The sequence below is a fragment of the Vitis riparia genome, chromosome 13, assembly GCF_004353265.1.
Source record: "Vitis riparia cultivar Riparia Gloire de Montpellier isolate 1030 chromosome 13, EGFV_Vit.rip_1.0, whole genome shotgun sequence".
Taxonomy (NCBI): Eukaryota; Viridiplantae; Streptophyta; class Magnoliopsida; order Vitales; family Vitaceae; genus Vitis; species Vitis riparia.
Window position 1 is genome coordinate 5,598,272 of NC_048443.1, and position 19,241 is coordinate 5,617,512.

Consider the following 19,241-nt stretch of genomic DNA (forward strand, 5'->3'; position numbering starts at 1 on the left):
CCTCAAGATTCTGGATGATGTCTCGGGGATCATGCTCTCATTGTAGCCAGTTAGGCTCAGATATAAACCCACAAACACCATCTCCAACCCATGTGCATTCACCTCTCATTCTCTCTTTTCTTCATCTTCATACTTCTTTTTGCTGGCCTTTTTTGGGTGCAACAAGGCAATGGGTATGGCTGGAGAGTCACAGTTTCATGTTCTAGCTGTTGATGACAGCATCATAGATAGAAAATGGATTGAAAAGCTCCTCAAGACCTCTTCTTTTCAAGGTATGTTGATAGAAAGATTGATTTTTTTTTTCCTTTTTTTTTATTTAGTCTATTTATTCTATTTTTGCTGTTTTGATTATTGATTTTTTTTTTTTTTTTGTGGGTTTTTTGGACAGTTACTGTTGTAGATTCTGTGAGTAAAGCTCTTGAATTCCTGGGTTTGCAAAAGGCGGAACAAAGAAATCATCACCAAGTATGGTTTTCTCACTGAATTTCTTCAATTCATTCCTTTTATTTTCTGGGTGTTTTTTCAATAGATGTCTAATTATTTTTTTTTTTTTCCTTTTTGTTATGACAGGAAACGAAAGTAAATTTAATTATTACAGATTATTCTATGCCTGGAATGACAGGCTATGATCTCCTCAAAAAGATCAAGGTATCTTCATTTGCCTAATTATTGAATTTCAACATCTTATTATTTTACTCCAAGTCAGTCAGAACAGTTCATTAAAATTAAAATTTAAATAAACATGAATCTGCAGGAGTCTACATCTCTTAAAGGCATCCCAGTTGTGATCATGTCTTCTGAGAATATCCCTTCTAGGATTAACAGGTGAGAACATTATTGAAGATTGTCCACTTTTTCCTTTTTGATACAATTGAATTCTTCACATTCAAAACAAATCAATGGTTTGTTGATTCACTTTCTAATCTGAGAATGGTCAATGGGTATTGCTCAGATGTTTAGAAGAAGGAGCAGAAGATTTCTTCCTGAAACCTGTTCAATTATCTGATGTGAACAAGCTTAGACCCCACCTACTTGGATGGAGGACACTCGTAGAGATTTGAAGTTTCAAGCTTCACAAAAATGCTAGAAATTTGAATGTTGAATCTTCACAAAATCCCTAATTAATCAAGGGTTTGAGTCCTGATCACAAGTGGAAGATGGAAATCCTTGTAAGTTTCTTTTCCTCCGAGTGGGTGGTCGACTCGCCTAACATGGGGTCCCAATCGAGGGTCTTGGGTCGTTATCAAGGCTCCTAAGACCGTGTGCTGCTCTGCCAACGAAAGGGTATGTCGATGTGCTACATTCGCCTCTCGATGAGTGCCACAATCCCTTCAATCAGGATTTATCCCTCCTCAAATATAATCTACTTCCATCTCATGGTGGCTAGTGTGGGCTTAAGGAGTAGATGCATCGCAGTTATGCATATTTCAGTCCTACCAAGGCTTCACTTGATGCTTCCACGTGCTTATTGGGATTTACCTCTTAGTGAGTCTTGGTTGTTTGAGACAATGATTTTAGAGATTTAAATTTTGATGATTAAACATGGAAGAAGCAAAGGAGCCTCATGTAAAGGGAGTCTCACTTGTGAATTATCACCCAAACCCCAACCTCATTTAAGACTATTAAGAGAAAATTAAATATGTCAAACTCATACGGTATCATTGACACTACAACCTCATCAAGAATTGCCAAGAGGTAATCAAGACCCTGAGGTTACGACATACCATCATCAAAGCTAATGTCCTAAGGCTACTACCATCAACTCACTATCTGTTGTATTTGTCTCTTATAGACCCATTTGATGTAAATGTAATAGCATATACTACCCTATATATGGACCTTTGTTCATTTTCATTATGCCTTATTGATAAGCTTCCAATCAAACCTCTCTATTTTCTATAATACCTTTAACCATTCAACATCAATCAAACTTGATTGAAATAATCACTTGTTATGGGGATCACCAGTACTTCCTATAATTGGGGCTTATGGTTTTGAGGATCAAGTCTTGGGAGCAGGCAAATGTGCACCCGAGCCTCTCATAAAACCAAGAGAAACATAAATCAATATAAGAAATATAAAATTGATCAATCTAGAATATCAAATCTGAAAACAAGATGAATTACTCCTTTATTGGGCTCTTGTTTGCTCTATTAAAAGGACTCCTAACTTGAATGATAGCAAATCTCACAATATGTAATTTTCCCTTAAACTTATTTATTTTGTGCCTAAGTGTTATAGATGAAGCAAGAGCTTAGAGCAGGAAAGGCACTCATGGCTAATTTTTTGATAAGAGGAATGATTCCTTCATAGTTAAGATTCCCAGTAGATAGTAGTTAAATGGAGACTTTGCACTATATGTCTTTTCTGGATCAATATCGTCTTCTTCTTTTTGGGAGAGAAAGGAGAAATTGTCTTCAAGAAGTTTTTTATATTCCTACAAGGTCTTATCTACAACAAGTTGAGCTTGGATTTGTTGCTTTTTAATGAGCAACTAAGACATCCTCCAAGATTGGAGATTGAGAATGATTCTAAAGAAACATTCTAAACAATTGAAACTGAAGTGTCATTCTTCAATCCATCCCACCATTTTATCTTCAAAGTTCTTCCTAGTGAAGGAAAAATTGTTGAGGCTTCTTCAATAATAGTATAATCTTACTATATTATCCATGCTAAAGCAAGCTGAGTGAAAAATAATTTGAGGAAAAACTGAAAGTTCTATAGGAGAAACATGATTTTTTTGAATTTTTATTATCTTTCCAACGATATTTTAAAAACTTAACAATATTATAATCATTTTGATTGATACTAATTTTGTCAACTAGGATTACTAGCATGCTTGATTTAATGCCTCTCTTATTCAAAACAATAACTTTGGTCATTCATGAATGTTCTATTTCTGATCCAAATTTAAGTTGACCCTACCATGCAAGTTTGACAAGTAATGAAGCTATTTTGACCCAACCACAAAAATCAATCAATCTTAATGTGTTATTAAGAGGTTTATGATCAATTACAAGTCTAAGTATTCATCTTTCCTATTCTGTTTGTTTTTTAACATAAAAGCATAACTCTAAGAAGATTTATACTTTCTCATTAATTTCTTATTAAGAAGTTCTTGAATTTTCTTTTTGCAATATTTAATAATTCATGATTAATTTAAATTGGTCTTGAATTGGTAGGAGTACCTTTTTTCCTAAACTTTGGATTATTGGGTAATTCTACTTCAAGCAGATTCCTATGCCAAAATGCATTAGGGAATTTTGAACAAACTTCTTTAACCAATTTTTCTTTGAATAGTTGGATGATTTTTTTACTCTTCTTAATATTTAATTGATCCTCAGTTCTCTTATAATTAACTTATTGGATTAAAAAGTTAATATAGTTATCCTTAGTCATAATCCTTTTAAAAATGGTTGTGGATTTTCATTCATTCAAGTTTCTCATAAGTAAATTCAAAAAAGAATCTCTCCCTATTTAGGAGTTATATTCTTGTACCTTGACTATTTATTCTTGTGATAAGGTGGATAGTGTTTAAAAAAGGGTAACCTGAAGTGAATATGATTATATTTTAAATGTAATTATGGTCATTGTGAGTAAGGCCACATCTAAATTCTTACTACTACAATCATGAAGCCAATTACATCTCTTACATTATATAAAAACTAAAAAGAAAAAGAAAGAAAAGGAGGACACTTCTGAATAGGTAAATTTTGATTCTCATTGTTAATATTATTAAGGTTTTCTAATTTGGTTTTTATGAATATGATAGCTAGAGGAAATGAAAATTTGATATTAATAAATACTTTTATACAATTTTATAGTCTAAAGCTACAAAGAAATATTATTGTGCTTTAGAGTTGTGATTTGTTTTATGTCTTTTCAACTTTAAGTCATAAGTAAGTTATTTTATATATTGTCATAATACGAAACTATGTGAAAAACATATCTGTATCTCCTCATAATAAATAGCTACAAATTACTGCATAATTTATAATAGTTAGATGCATTTGAAAGTGTACTTGCCCATTCTCCAATTCGCATATCAATGGGGGAGATGGCGAGACTCTGAAAACTATTATTCCTCTCTATCTGTATAGCTTTCTTGAGTCTTTTCTATCATTAATGAGTGTAAGAATTATAAATAAATTAAAAAAAATATATCTATTATATCTATAAGATATTCGGAAATCGATTATCCAAATAATGGCTTTTAGAACAATCCTATAATATTATTATAACATGTTTAACCTATCTTCATTGAATTACTAGATGCTTTTCCTATAAGGTGATTAAACCTATCCAATAACTAATATCCGTCAAAGACGCATTATGTTGGGGAAAAGAGCATAATAATTTTGTTTTGATGCTCTAAGTTAAACTTGTTTGTTTAGATAAAAAATTTATTTCGAAAAATAGAAAATAAAATAATTTTTATATAAAATATAAAAAAAATTAAGAGTTTTTAAAAAAGATAATGATTTTTAAAATTTGAAGTATTGAAAATCTTTAATTATTAGGTATTTTAAAAAAATTATATAAAAATTACTATATTTTATGTAAAAATTACTATTATTTTATATTTTAAACAAAAAAATTTTAAAAGTATTCAAATGAGTACTAAATTATCTTCAAATTAAATACAAAATATAAAAACATAAATTGATAAATGTAAAACATTTTACAATTTTATAATTTTGGAATAATTTATATATATATATATACTATCTTTTATGTAAATTACTTTTGAATATGATGATGTGCAACAATTAATCAAATCTAAAAAAATATATAAAAGTATATCAAACATAGTTTTCTTTCTATAATATAAACTAACTAGTTTGAGAAGGTTCATGTACCAATTCTACAATTTTTTGTTATGGCAAGACCTCGTAGGCATTTTCATAGGAGATAAAGGTCAAAGCATTGAAGATTTTGATCCATAATTTAAACAATCACAAAAGTCTAAGTGAAATCAATCTCTCTCTCTCTCTCTCTCTCTCTCTCTCTCTCTCTCTCTCTCTTGTGAGGGTACATCTCTATATCTATTTTAATATGCGAATCAGAGTATACCTTTCAGGGAAAGAGAGACATGAACCGAGCCAGTATTTGCTAATTCCACATGGCTAAAAATTATGAAATTTTGGAGACCCGTGCATTTGTGTAAGGGTTATTGTAAGTGCCCTCAACTCAATTTTTTAAAGCAAGTTGTGCCCTTAAAGACTATTCAAAAGACCCTTGGACACCTTCTGCTAGCTCAAACAGTGAGCCAAAGGTCAACGAATATCCTCATGATTCTGTATGATATATACATATCTTTTATGTGAATTACTTCTAAATATGATGATGTGCAACAATTAACCGAAGCTAAAACAAATATATAAAGCATATAAAACATAGTTTTCTTCCTATAAATATAAACTAACTACTTTGAGAAGGTTCATATACCAATTCTACAATTTTTTGTTGTGGCAAGACCCCGTAGGCTCTGGCAGGCATTTCCATGGTGAGATAAAGGTCAAAGCATTAAATATTGTGATCCATTATTTAAACAATCAGAAAAGTCTCTCTCTCTCTCTCTCCCTCTAATTTTCTTTGTGAGGATAAATGATGCATTGGAATCTTACAAAGAATAGACAGTGACGGTTTGTTGGGGAAGAACAGCATATTTGACCACTATATCCATTTTAATATACGAATCACTGTATACATTTCAGGGAAAGAGACTTCAAGCCGGCCAATATTTGCTAATTCCACATGAATAAAAATTATGAAATTTTGGAGACACATGCATGCATGTGTATAAGAGTTATTGTAAGTGCCCCTCAACTCAATTTTTTAAAGCAAGTTGTACCCTTAAACACTATTCAAAAGACCCTTGGACACCTTCTGCTAGCTCAAACAGCGGGCCAAAGGTCAATGAATATCCTCATGATTCTGTATGATATATCTCGGATCGTGCTCTCCTCATAGCCAGATAGGTTCACTTATAAACCCACAAACACCCATCTCCAACCCATGTGCTTTCACCTCCCATTCTCTCTTTTCTTCATCTTCATACTTCTTTTTGCTGGCCTTTTCTTGGTGCAACAAGGCAATGGGTATGGCTGCAGAGTCACAGTTTCATGTTCTAGCTGTTGATGACAGCCTCGTAGATAGAAAGTGGATTGAAAAGATCCTCAAAACCTCTTCTTTTCAAGGTATGTTCATAAGAAGATTGAATTTTTTTCTCTTTCCTCTTATTATCCTATTTTTGGGGTTTTGATTGTTGATTTTTTGTGGGTTTTTTTGGACAGTTACTGTTGTAGATTCCGTGAGTAAAGCTCTTGAATTCCTGGGTTTGCAAGAGGCAGAACAGGAAAGAAAAGTCAATTTAATTATAACAGATTATTCTATGCCTGGAATGACTGGCTATGATCTCCTCAGAAAGATCAAGGTATCTTCATTTGCCTAATTACTGAATTTCAACATCTTATTATTTTACTCCAAGTTAGTCAGAACAGTTCATTAAAATTTAAATTAACATGAATCTGCAGGAGTCTACATCTCTTAAAGACATCCCAGTTGTGATCATGTCCTCTGAGAATATTCCTTCTAGGATTAACAGGTAAGAACAATATTGAAGACTTATCCATTTTTTCCTTCTGATACAATTCAATTCCTCACATTAGAAAGAAATGAAAGTTAGTTGATTCACTTTCTAATATGAGAATGGTTAATGGGTATTGATCAGATGTCTAGAAGAGGGAGCAGAAGATTTCTTCCTGAAACCTGTTCAATTATCTGATGTGAACAAGCTTAGACCCCACCTACTTGGATGGAGGACACTTGTGGAGATTTGAAGTTTAAAGCATCACAAAAATGCTGGAAATTTGAATGTTGAATCTTCACAAAACCCTAATCAATCAGGGGTACTTTGAATCTTGATCTCAAGTGGAAGATGGATGTTTGGGACAATGATTTTAGAGATTTGAATTTTGAAGCTTGAACATGGAAGAAGCAAAGGAGCCTCATGGAAAGGGTGCAGTCTCAGTTGTGAAGTATCACCCAAACTCCAACCTCATCTTGAATTGCCAAGACCTAATCAAACCTTTAGGTAACTAACATCATCAGAGCTAGTCAGATACCCTAAGGCTACTACCATCATCAGATCTCTTATGAGCCATATGTGACTCATTAGATGTAAAATCTCATGTGATGTAATGTAATTGTATATACAACTCTACAAATGGACCTTTGTTCATTTTCATTAAGCCTTATCATTAAGCTTCCAATCAAACCTCTCCTTTTTCCAATACCTTTAGCTGCTCAACATTCTTCTTATTGTACTACGAACTTCACCCCTCCATAATTGTTACTAGAACTAAGATCTATTTGATCTGTTCAGGATGTAAGTATATGGGAAAGTCACAAATTGCCATTTCCATATTTGACTCATTCCATCCCTCCAGAATTGGGTGCTTCACCCCTCTTGTCCATCAAGGAGTATCAATACTACATCCATTTCTAGGATGAGTACTATACTTGGTATGCCAATATTTTGTACAACATAGGCTTCTTTTCCTTGGCCCATTGTGAGCGCCATATCACCTATACATGTTAGCACTCTCATTGCCAACTTCTATACTTCCCCTTAAGCTTAGTGCAGCTAGGGAAACAACACTAAGCCTATTTTTTAATCTACCAGAATGAGTTGTTGATGCAACTTGATCAAAGGAAGGGACAAGTTGAACTTGCAGCTTCTTAGACATCAATTTTTCTTTAACAAAATACAAGCTTAGCTGCATATGTTTGGTTCTTGAATGCAATGCTGGATTGGCTAATAGTGAAACTAAGATAAATTTCTCGCACCATACCAAAGAAGGCTTTGAAGACCGTAAAATTTACCCTTCTGCCTCAGTAGAGGGCCTAGACACAGTTTGATTAGCTTTGCTCAATCCCACAAGTTTTGAATAGACTTCTCTTAACTTAGATGCGAGCTGCCATCATTGAACTTTGAACTTCAAATCAATGGGGCCAATGGGTCAAAATTGTCGTGCTAGTAGGCTTAAGTTCGCCCTAGCTCGACCTGCCTAAGTGGGCTTGGACCAAGCAAGGTTAGGTAGTAGGCCTGACCCATTAGAGCTCTAGCAAAGCCTCTTACTCCTCGAGCCGAGCCCCATAGGCATTCTATGCTGTCACGAATCTCCTTATGTTTCCACCTTTTTAATCATAAGATAAGATGAAAATCAACATAGCAGTCAATATTCAATAACTGAAATTAATTTTTAAAAAATCAATGGTTGAAATTATGAGGATAATTGTTTATGATGCAACCTAGGATAAAAGGAAACACCTATTAGTGGGCCTCGTACCATCAACAACAACAAGAATAGTAATGTTCATGCTAAAGATACAAATTTTAGGAAAATTATTGTTACCCATATTAAAAGAAAATTCATTTTTTACGTCAAATAATTGATTTTTTAATAAATTATGGTTTCAAAAATACTTTATAAATTTCAAAAGAAACATTTGAATATTTGATAAACTTAATTATTAAATTGTTGTGAGCATTTTTATTGATCAAAATAGAAAAATTAAAATTTTAATCAATTTTCTTCATTTGTATGTAATAGATATTATATCATGTAAAAATTAATTCTTATGTAATAATAATTTTTTATTGTGTATTTTAGAATATGTATTACTAGATATAAACCCTTACATGTATTATACATAAATATCGGGAATTTTTTACCTAACATTTAGAGTCTGTTTTGTAGTGATTTTGTAAAACATTTTTAGCCTAAAAAAATGTTTTTGAAAAAAAAAATAAGTATTAAATAAATTTTAGGAAATACTTTTAAAAATATGAAAAATCACTTTTAATATTGAAAAATTACTTAGGAGTATTTTCTAAATAAATATGTCATAGCTAATTTTCATGAAAACACTTCCAGTAAAATCACCGTCATAAGCACTTTCAAAGTAAGTTTTGATAGTGATTTTAGAAAGTATTTTTAGTCTTTGTAACACTTATAAATTTTCATATTTCAAGTATTAAAAATATTAAAAGCACTTCCTATAATCACTGTCAAACATACTATTAATATTATAGTTTTATTAAAGTTAAGATAATGTTATTTGGATATCAATTCTAAACACATACGTTTTGATTCAAAATATTAAATTATTACAATAAATAAATAAATATAAAATTATTACAAAAATGTAAATAATATAGTTGAGGGCCAAGTCTTGAGTTGGACCCATCAAAAATTAAATTGAAGACCAACTGCTCATCAATAGCCCCTTTGTCTCTTCATTGTGGTAGAGATGTCGACTTGCCCAATTCTGTTTCTAAGTCAAAATCTTGAATTTTAAAATTTAATTAAGATATTTTTTTATTATTAGAATATAAAATAATGTAATCTAGAAGGTGGGTTTTATTGGATCCAAATAATTATTTTGAAATGTAATTCAAAATATCTCTATTGTTAACATTAAAATAAATTAAAAAAATTGAAGTATTCTTCAATAATTAAATACCAATAATTAAGTCATCGTTAAGTCAACATGGGTCGGCTCAACGGTCAACAATGGCCGGTTTGGATAAATTTTTTCTAGTTCTAGAAGGGACAATTGATGATTTTTTATTCGTGATATTTTGAACAATTAATGTGAGTTGATGACCAAAATTTCCAATCAAAGTGCTGGATTTCAATTGATTCGAATTCAACCATAATAAAATTTAAAAAATAAAAATAAAACAAATTTTAAAACCATCAATTAATGATGGTTTTCTTGATATCACATAATATATATATATATATATATATATATATATATATATATATATATATATATATATATATATATTCAAGTGAATATGTTTTCTTGATAAATTCTTTCAAAGAAAAATATTTGATTTTTTTTTTCAAATCTAATATGGTTATGTTTGGTTTTGGAAAGTTTAAAGGAAAATGTAAGAGAAAAAAAATAAAGAAAAAAATAAGAAAAATAAATAAAATAAATAAAAATTAGATTTAAAGTCAATAATTATTTTTATATAATTTTTCAAACTTTTTTCACTTATATAACTCTTTTATATAAATATTGGATAACTTAAAAATACACTAATTTCTTAATAATTTTAATTGTATTTAACTTTATTTCTTATTTTTCATAATAAAAGCAAATATGAGAAAATTATTTTCATTAACATTTTTTTTTTCCTAATACTTTCCCATAACCAAACATAACCTTAGTATACATAAGAAAATAATTTACTATAATAATTAATATATTCTTTTAGACTATGTTTGGTTCCTAAAAAATACTAAGAAAAAAAATACCAATGAAAATGGTTTTCTTATGTTGGTTTCATAATAAAAAAATATAAAATAAAACTAAATATAATTAAAATTTCTCATAAATTTATATATTTTTAAGTTATGTAATCTTTATATAGTAAAAAGAAATAAGTAAAATGAATTTGAAGAAACATATAAAAATAATTTATTGAGTTCAAACCTATTCTATTTTCATTCACTTTTTATTTTCTTCTACTTTTCCTTTATATTTTTTTTCCTCAAATTTTTTGAAATCAAACAAGCCTTAGTGTTCTTATTGAAACAAATAATTATTCTTTTTGGGTAAAAATTTTTCTCATTTATAATGTTTTGGATATATTTTTATTTTTATATCATTTTAGTTTTGTATGGACACAACAAATAATTGATAATGATTTTTCATTTAATTTTGTAAGTCAAAATATTCTTAATTAATTTGGTCATAATAAAATTATTTATTTTTATAATTAAATTTATATGTTAGCTTGATTTTAATTATAAATAATTAATATTTTGTCAAAATATTCTTAATTAATTTGGTCATAATAAAATTATTTATTTTTATAATTAAATTTATTTGTTAGCTTGATTTTAATTATAAATAATTAATATTTAGATTATTTATAATTAAATTAAAAGTAAGATTAAAACTTAATATTTATTACTTACTGACTTAAGTTGATTTTAAGTTAAATGTTGAATTAAAATTTATTACTTAATTATTATTTTAAATATTAAGGTTGTTTGATTAAAATTAACTTAAAATTTGTTTTAAATTATTAAATTGACATATTTATCATCATAAATTATAATTTGAGCAAAGGAGGTGAAATAACAATAGAGATAAAAAAAATTAAAAAAAAAAATCGTGGCCATAACTAGGGCAAATTGGGGTAAAAAGATAAAATGAAAATATGAACTTAAGAATAAATTAATTATTTCTACTTATTACTTAAAATTATTTTTTACTTTAAATCATATTATTAGGTTATTTTACTAGACATATTTAATTTACTTAATGACTTAAATTAAATTATTAAATCGTTTTAAGTTATTAAGTTTGTTTAATATAACGGTTAAGAATTTATTTTTTTTAATATTTTAGTTTATATATGAAATTATTTTATATTTAATAAAAAATTTATAATATTAATATTATTTTAAAAAAATTATGATTTTAACTTCAACTTATAAAATAACGATGTCGACCAATCTCAAAATCAATCAATCATACAGTAGAGTCAAAGTCAATCATATCGTAATTATGTAACTTCATTCGGTGAAGCTTCATAGCCTAATTTTCGGTATGCCGAAATCAAAAGATTTGTTTCTTGATAAGAAAGATTAAGAAGGACTTGGACGACCCAATTGACCTAGTTGATAATTACCAACTTGCAGCAGCCTCTTTTGAACCAGAAAAATTAGAAAATGAAAAAGGCTGTTGGGATTTGGGGGTGTGGGAAGAAGATCTTAACAGCTCCTTTGGATTTGACGAAATCAAATACATACACAGAGAAACAAACAAAGAAAGGACATCCCATGTGAAGCAAAGATGGATGTTTATCTTCCATTTTGTGGAAATCTGGGGGACAATCCATCCAACACGTTTTCACTTTTGCCACCTCCATTTTGCTACAAAATAAAGCCAAATAATGATCCATTAACGACCTGTACCCACCTTTATCCAATCGTATACATATTATCGGTATGTATTTAAAAAAAAAAATTACGATTTTAAAATGTGGTTATAAAGTTATGAGAAACTCGTACTTATATGGGTTATTTGATTAAAAGGATCATTGAAAACTTTATTTTAAAAATCTAATCTTCAATTTTTTGTCACATTTTGACCAAAATGCCCTTTTTTCTTTTCTTGTAAAAATAATATTTTCTTTTAAAATCTATACATAAATATTTGAAATAGTTAATGACATTTATGTCAAAAATGAGTTACTTTAAAAAAAAATATATGTATGAAAAATATTAAATTTATAAATATAGACATTATTTCATTCATTTTAACCAATAAATTCTATTTATATAATGTTTAGATAACATCTTTATTGTATTTCATGAGATTATGGAGTCAAATAGACAGATACCGTTATGGAGCAAAACAAACCCTTCTTTAGATCGGGATCAACTTTGATAGCATTTGTAATAATTTATTTTCAATCGTGTAAATATTATCCGTTTAAGCTTAATAGAATCTCACAACTTTAAATTCATACTTATATAATATTAAAAATTTTCTTTCATATCATCATTTTCTTTTATTTTTTAGACTCATTTGATTATTTTTTGTTTATTTTATATGGGTTTTGTGAAAGTTCCTAGAAATTTCATTTTGATTGAATGTTTCTCAACTCTTCCATCATTTTCAAGAGATGGGTCCAAGCTTTACGTTTCATTTTTAAAGGGCAAGCTTTGATTCCAGAGAAATTTTGAGATTTTGTTCTGATTCTAGTCATTTTCAGCATAATAGTATGGACCATTGCTTTGGAAAATCTAGAAGTCATGATGACTATGTTCAAATTTAAATATTATATTCAAAATCAAAATGATTTTTTAGCATCTTCAAAATGGACCAACCTAGCAAAAGGTTTTTGTTATTTCCTGGAGGTGTAAAGCATCTCTCAACATCAACCCTTAAATCTCGAATAAAACTCTTCAAATTTTTATTTATTTATTTATTTTTACTTTTAAAAAAAGGGTTCTTAAAAAATCACAATGTGAGATTCATTTTGAGCCCATTTTGATTAATTTCACCATTTATTTTTTTGGTTGGAGTAACCTTCTAAACATACAAAATTACTTTCTTTAATTATTAAAAAACTTTATAAAACATTTATAAAAAATAATTAAATAGCTTGATTTTTTTTTTTTTACAATACATCATTAAGATATTCTAAAAAATGATTTAGTAAAAAAAAAATCATAAAACTCGTTTGAAAGTGATTTTGATTAAAATATTTTTAGTTTATATCATTTAATTTAAAAATGATTTTTAATAAACTCATTTATCAAGTAATTTAAAAAAATCATAAAATTTTTTGAAAGTGATTTTAATTAAAATGGTTTTAGTTTATATCTTTTTCAAAAGATTGTCAAACTTGTGTTTGGCCGGTGTTTCCAAAAATAATTTTATAAAACATTATAGAGAATTATTTTTTAACTTGTTTTTTATGTTTTAAAAATAAGTTTTACATGCAGTGTTTAATTTTTAATTATTCTCTATATTTTTATAATTATTTTTTTAAATAACTCTAAAAAAATAATTAAAAATAATGAAAAGATATTTTTTGAAAGCTTTTTTATTTTCCATTTTTAAAAATAAAAAATTATTGTCCATTTTCAAGTTGGCAAACATTTTTCCCTATTTTTAGTGATTTGAAAAATAGAAAACTATTTCAAATCCAGTTGCCAAACATACCCTTAAAAAAAACAAATAAATAATTAAGACTTTTTAAAATCACTCCCAAACAAATTCTAATTACTAATCACATGATATAAAATCAAATGTTAAATTGAATGGAAAAGCATGGAAACTTGGAGGAAAGAAAAGTGGGAAGACATGAGGTGACAAAATCCCAAAGGGATTTTTGTGGGGCACAAGCACCATTCCCCACCTCCACCATCCTTGTTTGTACTTCACTCCAAATCATTTATAATAATGATTTGTGATAAAATCATAGGAATAATAGGTCATCTTGGAGATTGGTAATATACAAATGTAATCAAAATGAGGCTTGTACTAGCTCCCCTTTTACAAACATGCATTATTTTATCTTTTTTTTAGTGCAAGTGGCTCTCTAATTTAAGATCCCTCTCATGTGACTCCTATCATACAAATAGATTACTCTTCAAATAAAAACATAAAAAATGTTAAATTCACGGATACGGATATTTTTTCATCTCTTTTAATTAATTAATTCTTAAAATTTCTAATTGGTTTTTTATTTTTTCAATTTTTTTTTTCTTTTTTTTTAAGAAATTTTATATAAAATATTTCTTAATTTCACATGTTATTATTGTAATTAGATTCGTTAGTATGAAATGTATATGTTGTGGATAAAGATGTAAAAAAATGCAAAAGATACTGATTGAGTAGGAGAACGATTAATTCAAATGGTAGATATAAATGAGTAGAAACTGTAATTTGTTGTGAAACAAAAAAAAAAAATCGTATATATTTTCTATTCTTTGTAACATTCTTTATAGTTAAAAACCGTTTACATTATTTGTGTTCTTGCATTAACCCTGAGGGGTAGCTCAATTGGTTCGGCCTTAGATTTGCTCCATAATGGTCACCAGTTGGAGTACCCTCAAGGCCACTAGAGGTTTACCCGATCGTTAACTTCAGGGTCCCATAGGATTAATCGAGGTGCGCGTAAGCTGATTGGACATCCAAGGCTATCAAAAATATATATATATTATTTATGCTCTTGCATTAATATATTTGCATTGAAGTTTCTGCCGATACAGCATGTGTAACATGAATGTAGAATTGGTAGAAAATTAAATTCAACTAACATCTAATAAACATGAAGCTGAGACCTCTTCATTGCCCCATCTACCAAAAAATGAATGAATTAATGAATCCTCCTCCAAGTCCAACTGTTTGAAAGCTGGGCCATGATGAGTGTGAGAAGCACGAGACAGTGGATAAATCATGCAACACATTTCTACACAGCATCAGTTATGATGGTGAAGGCAACCAACCTGACACCCCACAAATTCCCTGCCTCAGGGCCTCTGCTCTCAAAGGACACGGGAATGTGGGATGTCACTCATCTTTACCCTCAGAGACATGTTGTGCTGGCATGTTGGTTGCCATTTATGCTTCAATTCCCAGCTGTGATATCACACATTTAGGGTTTTTTTTTTTTTTTTTTTTTTTTGAGTTTATTGTTTTGTTTTTATTCAGATGGGGTGGTCCTAAATTTTGTTAAAAAAAGAAAAAAGGGATTTTTTTTATCATAAAACAATATGATTGTAAATTATTGGGCATATGTGAAATTTTTGTTTAATAATTTTACACTACTAGAAAAGTATTAAGGAAAAATATGTGAAGAAAAATTATTTTTTTAAGTTTGGTTTTATTATTAAAAATTAAAAGAAAATAAAATATAATAAAAAATAATTTATTGAAATATTTTTTATTTCAAGATAATAAAAAATAAAATAAAAAAGCTTCCACTCAATGAAATAATAAAAGATGGTAAAAAAAAATTCCATAAAAAGAAGAAATATTTTCTTGAAAAATGTTTGAGAAAATAGTGAAAATCATATATTAATTAAGTTTCATAGAAAAGAAAAGAAAAGACAATAAAATCTAAATCAAGTAGCATCAAATCGATTTCATTCTTATCCTCAAATTATTTTTATTCCAAAATAATTCATGGCCCCCTCATAGGGAGTAGATAATATCCTTAAATTATTTTTATTCCAAAATAATTCATGACCCTAGGCCCTCAGAGGATATTTACACAAAACAATTCTAATTATAATATTAAATAAATTGATTAGATGTTGCTTGGATTTCAAAAATGTTAAAATTTGAAATAGTAAATTTTTAAATAAGTTTTAAAATTTATTATCCTTTTAAGGCAAATTTTAAAAAGTTGTAATATTTTCTTATTTCTTAAAATAAAAAAAATATATACTTTCTATATATTTTAACTCTTATATAAAATGTATTATCTTACCTCCCGAGCTTAAAAATTATTTTTTAAATTTGAGATGGTAAAATTTTTAAACATTTTTTAAAACTTTAATTAAATTGAATGATATCTCAACAACATCCTCTCATCTTTTTAAGATAAGTTTTAAAATATTCTATATTTTATGTAAAAGTTATTATCATTTTTTGTTTTAAAAAATAAAAAATAAAAAATTATTTCCACAAATCACTTGGAGTTTGAAAGAGGTCATTTCTTTTATTTTGTTTCTTTTTCTTCTTTTTTTTTTTTAACAAATTTCTTACTTCATATAATAAATAAATAATAACTAACCCCCAACCAACCATCCTTAAAAACCCATTAAGATTGAAATAGGGATGACAATGGGATGGGTTCGGGACGGGTTGTCCTCATCCCAACCCCGTCCCATTTATTTAAAATAATTTTCATTCTCGTCTCATTTGAAAATTTAAAAATGGTGAGACATAGTAGGATAAAATAATATCCGAACTCATCCCAAGTTTCAAAAAAATTCTCAAATTCATCTTTAACCAATTTATTTAAATTTCAAATATGTCCTATTAGGAGGTGAGATGAATACCGAAAATAAATCTGTCTCATTGTCATCCCTTAGAAGAGAGAGACTAAATTCATCAAAATAAAAAAATAATAATAAATCATTTCAAATTCAAAACACCTTTGTTAAAACAACATAAAAAAATTAAAAATTACAAAATCATTATAAAATAAAACCAAGGCGGTGCCTGTGCCCAAATCAGCCATGCACGTGTATGTGAATCCTCCTAGAAACCATAATCAAAAGGGCACTGAAAAATTGTTGCAACCTTTACCCAATCAAAGAGCCACCCAAATATTAAATTATGAAGTCGTAATTAAACTGAAATTTAAAATTAGATTCATTTCTCCTTCTCCAATTCACAAATCAACGTGGAAGATCGCGAGATTGTGGGAACTATTATTCCTCTAATCCGTACGTCTTTCCCGATCACCGTTCCACCCCTTTATTATTATTAGTTTTGGAGGATAGTGTTGCCAACCCAACATTCTTTTTATTTAGGGTCACAAAGGTAATTATCCAAAAGTACCATTAATTAAATTTATTTATCTACCTTCTTTACTATGTATCGGTATAGATTTTCAACGATTAAGATAAAGAGTTCAATAAATATCATATATATCTACATCAATATCCTTCCCATATCAATTTGAAGAAATTTGGATAGGTAATGGGATAGTTTTTCTGGTAATCCGCAACGCTTTGTCCCTAATGAAAATTGTTTAAAATAAAAATAAACGGTCCAATGTGAATTTGAAAAGTTTTTAAAAATTAGGTGGGGTGGATTATGACATGTCTTTGTCTCACCCACCAATTTCAATTATATATAATTTTAAATAGAAAATTTTTTAAGTTGATTTTTTTTTTCAACCTTTCTAACATAAATAAAATATTAATTTTAAAAAAATAAATTATAAATATTTATAACAGTTATTTGTTTATAAATTATATTTATTTTAAATAAAATTTAATATTTTAGAAATAAATAATAATAATAATAATTAAAGATAATTAAATTTTTAAAAATAAAACGGGTCAAGATGGTATGAGAATTTCCTGAGCCCCTCCCACCTTATCTAAATTTTGTTAGGTAGGAATGAAAATAGATATAAATAATTGAATTAAGGTTGGGACGAAGGTGATCCGCCTCAAATATGCTTTGTTATCATCCCTACATTTAATATATTATCTTTTAACAAATAAATTGTTTTTTTTTTGTTTTTTTCATGCATCAACCACATTTAAAGGAATTACATACTAATAAATAAATTTTATAGATAGAGAAACATTATTTTTGTCACCTTTTTTAACTCTTAATATATGCATAGTATTTAATTTGAAACATAATTTAAATAATTAGAAAAGTTCAATCAAAAATAAAAATAAAGATATATAAGAAAAAATAATATGGGATCCCAAGAATCAATATCCCAATTTGCCATCCTATCTCAATACCTTTGCAACTCAATGTATTTTTTTTATGATTTCTCATATGCTTTTACGTTATGTTTGGTTACCAGAAAATATGACGTGAAATGTAAGGGAAAGAAAATAGGGAGGAAAAATAGAAGGAAAAAAAAATAAAGAAAAATAAAAACGAAATTTAAAATCAATAAATTATTTTATATGTTATTTCAAACTCATTTTATTTGTTTATTTATTTATTTTTGTAAATATTAAATAAATATTTGATTTTATTTCCTATTTTTCATGTTGAGATTAAATATGAGAAAATCATTCTTCCTAACATTTTTTTTTCCTTAATACTTTTTTGGAATTATAGCTTTATGAAAAAGGTGGAAAAAATAATAATTAGAATACTCCCAACATTCAAATATATTTGTATCAAGATAAAATATATAAATATATTAGTAGAAATGATAAAATTATTACCAAACATAAATTTTTGAAAAAAAAATTATCATTACCACATGGAGACAAATCATGAAAATTTTGGAGATGCATAAAATATTTTCTATTATTTTTTTCTTAAAAGAAATAAAATTTGAAAATAATAATAATATCATGGAAATCTCGAGGATTTCATAACAAAGAGATATTCTTATGATAAATAATATATATATAAATAGAAAATTATATCTAAAAAGTCCGTCAAATAGGTTCATATATTTGAAAATATTATTGATTTTGCTACCATCATGGAAGAAATCACAAAAACTATAGGGAATATATTGAACATATTTCATGAAGCTCTTTCTAAAAGAAAAAAAAATTTGTATGTAAAAATAAAGAAAATCCTTTCAAAGATGTTATTGAATTTTCAAATTGTGAAAATCCCATGCATGTTGCTTTTCAGATATAATTCTGATTAATTTAAGTGGCAATATAATCTTTTTTTGAAAATATAAAAAATATGAAAAATGATTTTATTTCAGGGGCCCAATAATGGAAGGGCAATAATTTAAGGGCAGGTGAGAGGATCCCAAAGCTGTTCATGCATGTGTATTAGGGCCCTTGTAAGTGCCCTAAACCCAATATTTTAAGGCAATTTGTTGCCTTAAACCCTAATCAAAAGGCCCCTTGGAGACCTGCCAGTAGCCCAAACAGTGACCCAAAGGTCAATGGAATAATTATTACATAAGGTTTATATCTTTTTCTCTTTTTCCAGCTTGTATTAAAATACACAGA

At 27.9% G+C, this 19,241-nt stretch overlaps 2 protein-coding genes across 2 annotated transcripts; both read left to right on the top strand.

Annotated features, from left to right (window-relative positions):
• Positions 1-1,864, top strand: LOC117928838 (two-component response regulator ARR9-like). The gene is made up of 5 exons (XM_034848879.1): positions 1-272; positions 389-465; positions 571-648; positions 755-825; positions 953-1,864. The coding sequence occupies exons 1-5, from the start codon at positions 170-172 to the stop codon at positions 1,059-1,061; spliced, it is 438 nt and encodes a 145-aa protein (XP_034704770.1). The 5' UTR covers positions 1-169; the 3' UTR covers positions 1,062-1,864.
• A 4,083-nt stretch (positions 1,865-5,947) lies between these two features.
• Positions 5,948-7,424, top strand: LOC117928835 (two-component response regulator ORR9-like). The gene is made up of 4 exons (XM_034848875.1): positions 5,948-6,200; positions 6,297-6,436; positions 6,537-6,607; positions 6,734-7,424. The coding sequence occupies exons 1-4, from the start codon at positions 6,098-6,100 to the stop codon at positions 6,840-6,842; spliced, it is 423 nt and encodes a 140-aa protein (XP_034704766.1). The 5' UTR covers positions 5,948-6,097; the 3' UTR covers positions 6,843-7,424.
• The last annotated feature ends 11,817 nt before the right edge of the window (positions 7,425-19,241 follow it).

Excerpts from the sequence above, each read along its gene's own strand:
- LOC117928838 (XM_034848879.1), top strand. The coding sequence starts at position 170 with ATGGGTATGGCTGGAGAGTCACAGTTTCATGTTCTAGCTGTTGATGAC. Across the intron at positions 466-570 it reads AACAAAGAAATCATCACCAA|GAAACGAAAGTAAATTTAAT; the intron begins GTATGGTTTTCT and ends TTGTTATGACAG. Across the intron at positions 649-754 it reads ATCTCCTCAAAAAGATCAAG|GAGTCTACATCTCTTAAAGG; the intron begins GTATCTTCATTT and ends ATGAATCTGCAG.
- LOC117928835 (XM_034848875.1), top strand. The coding sequence starts at position 6,098 with ATGGGTATGGCTGCAGAGTCACAGTTTCATGTTCTAGCTGTTGATGAC. Across the intron at positions 6,201-6,296 it reads CAAAACCTCTTCTTTTCAAG|TTACTGTTGTAGATTCCGTG; the intron begins GTATGTTCATAA and ends TTTTTTGGACAG. Across the intron at positions 6,608-6,733 it reads ATTCCTTCTAGGATTAACAG|ATGTCTAGAAGAGGGAGCAG; the intron begins GTAAGAACAATA and ends GGTATTGATCAG.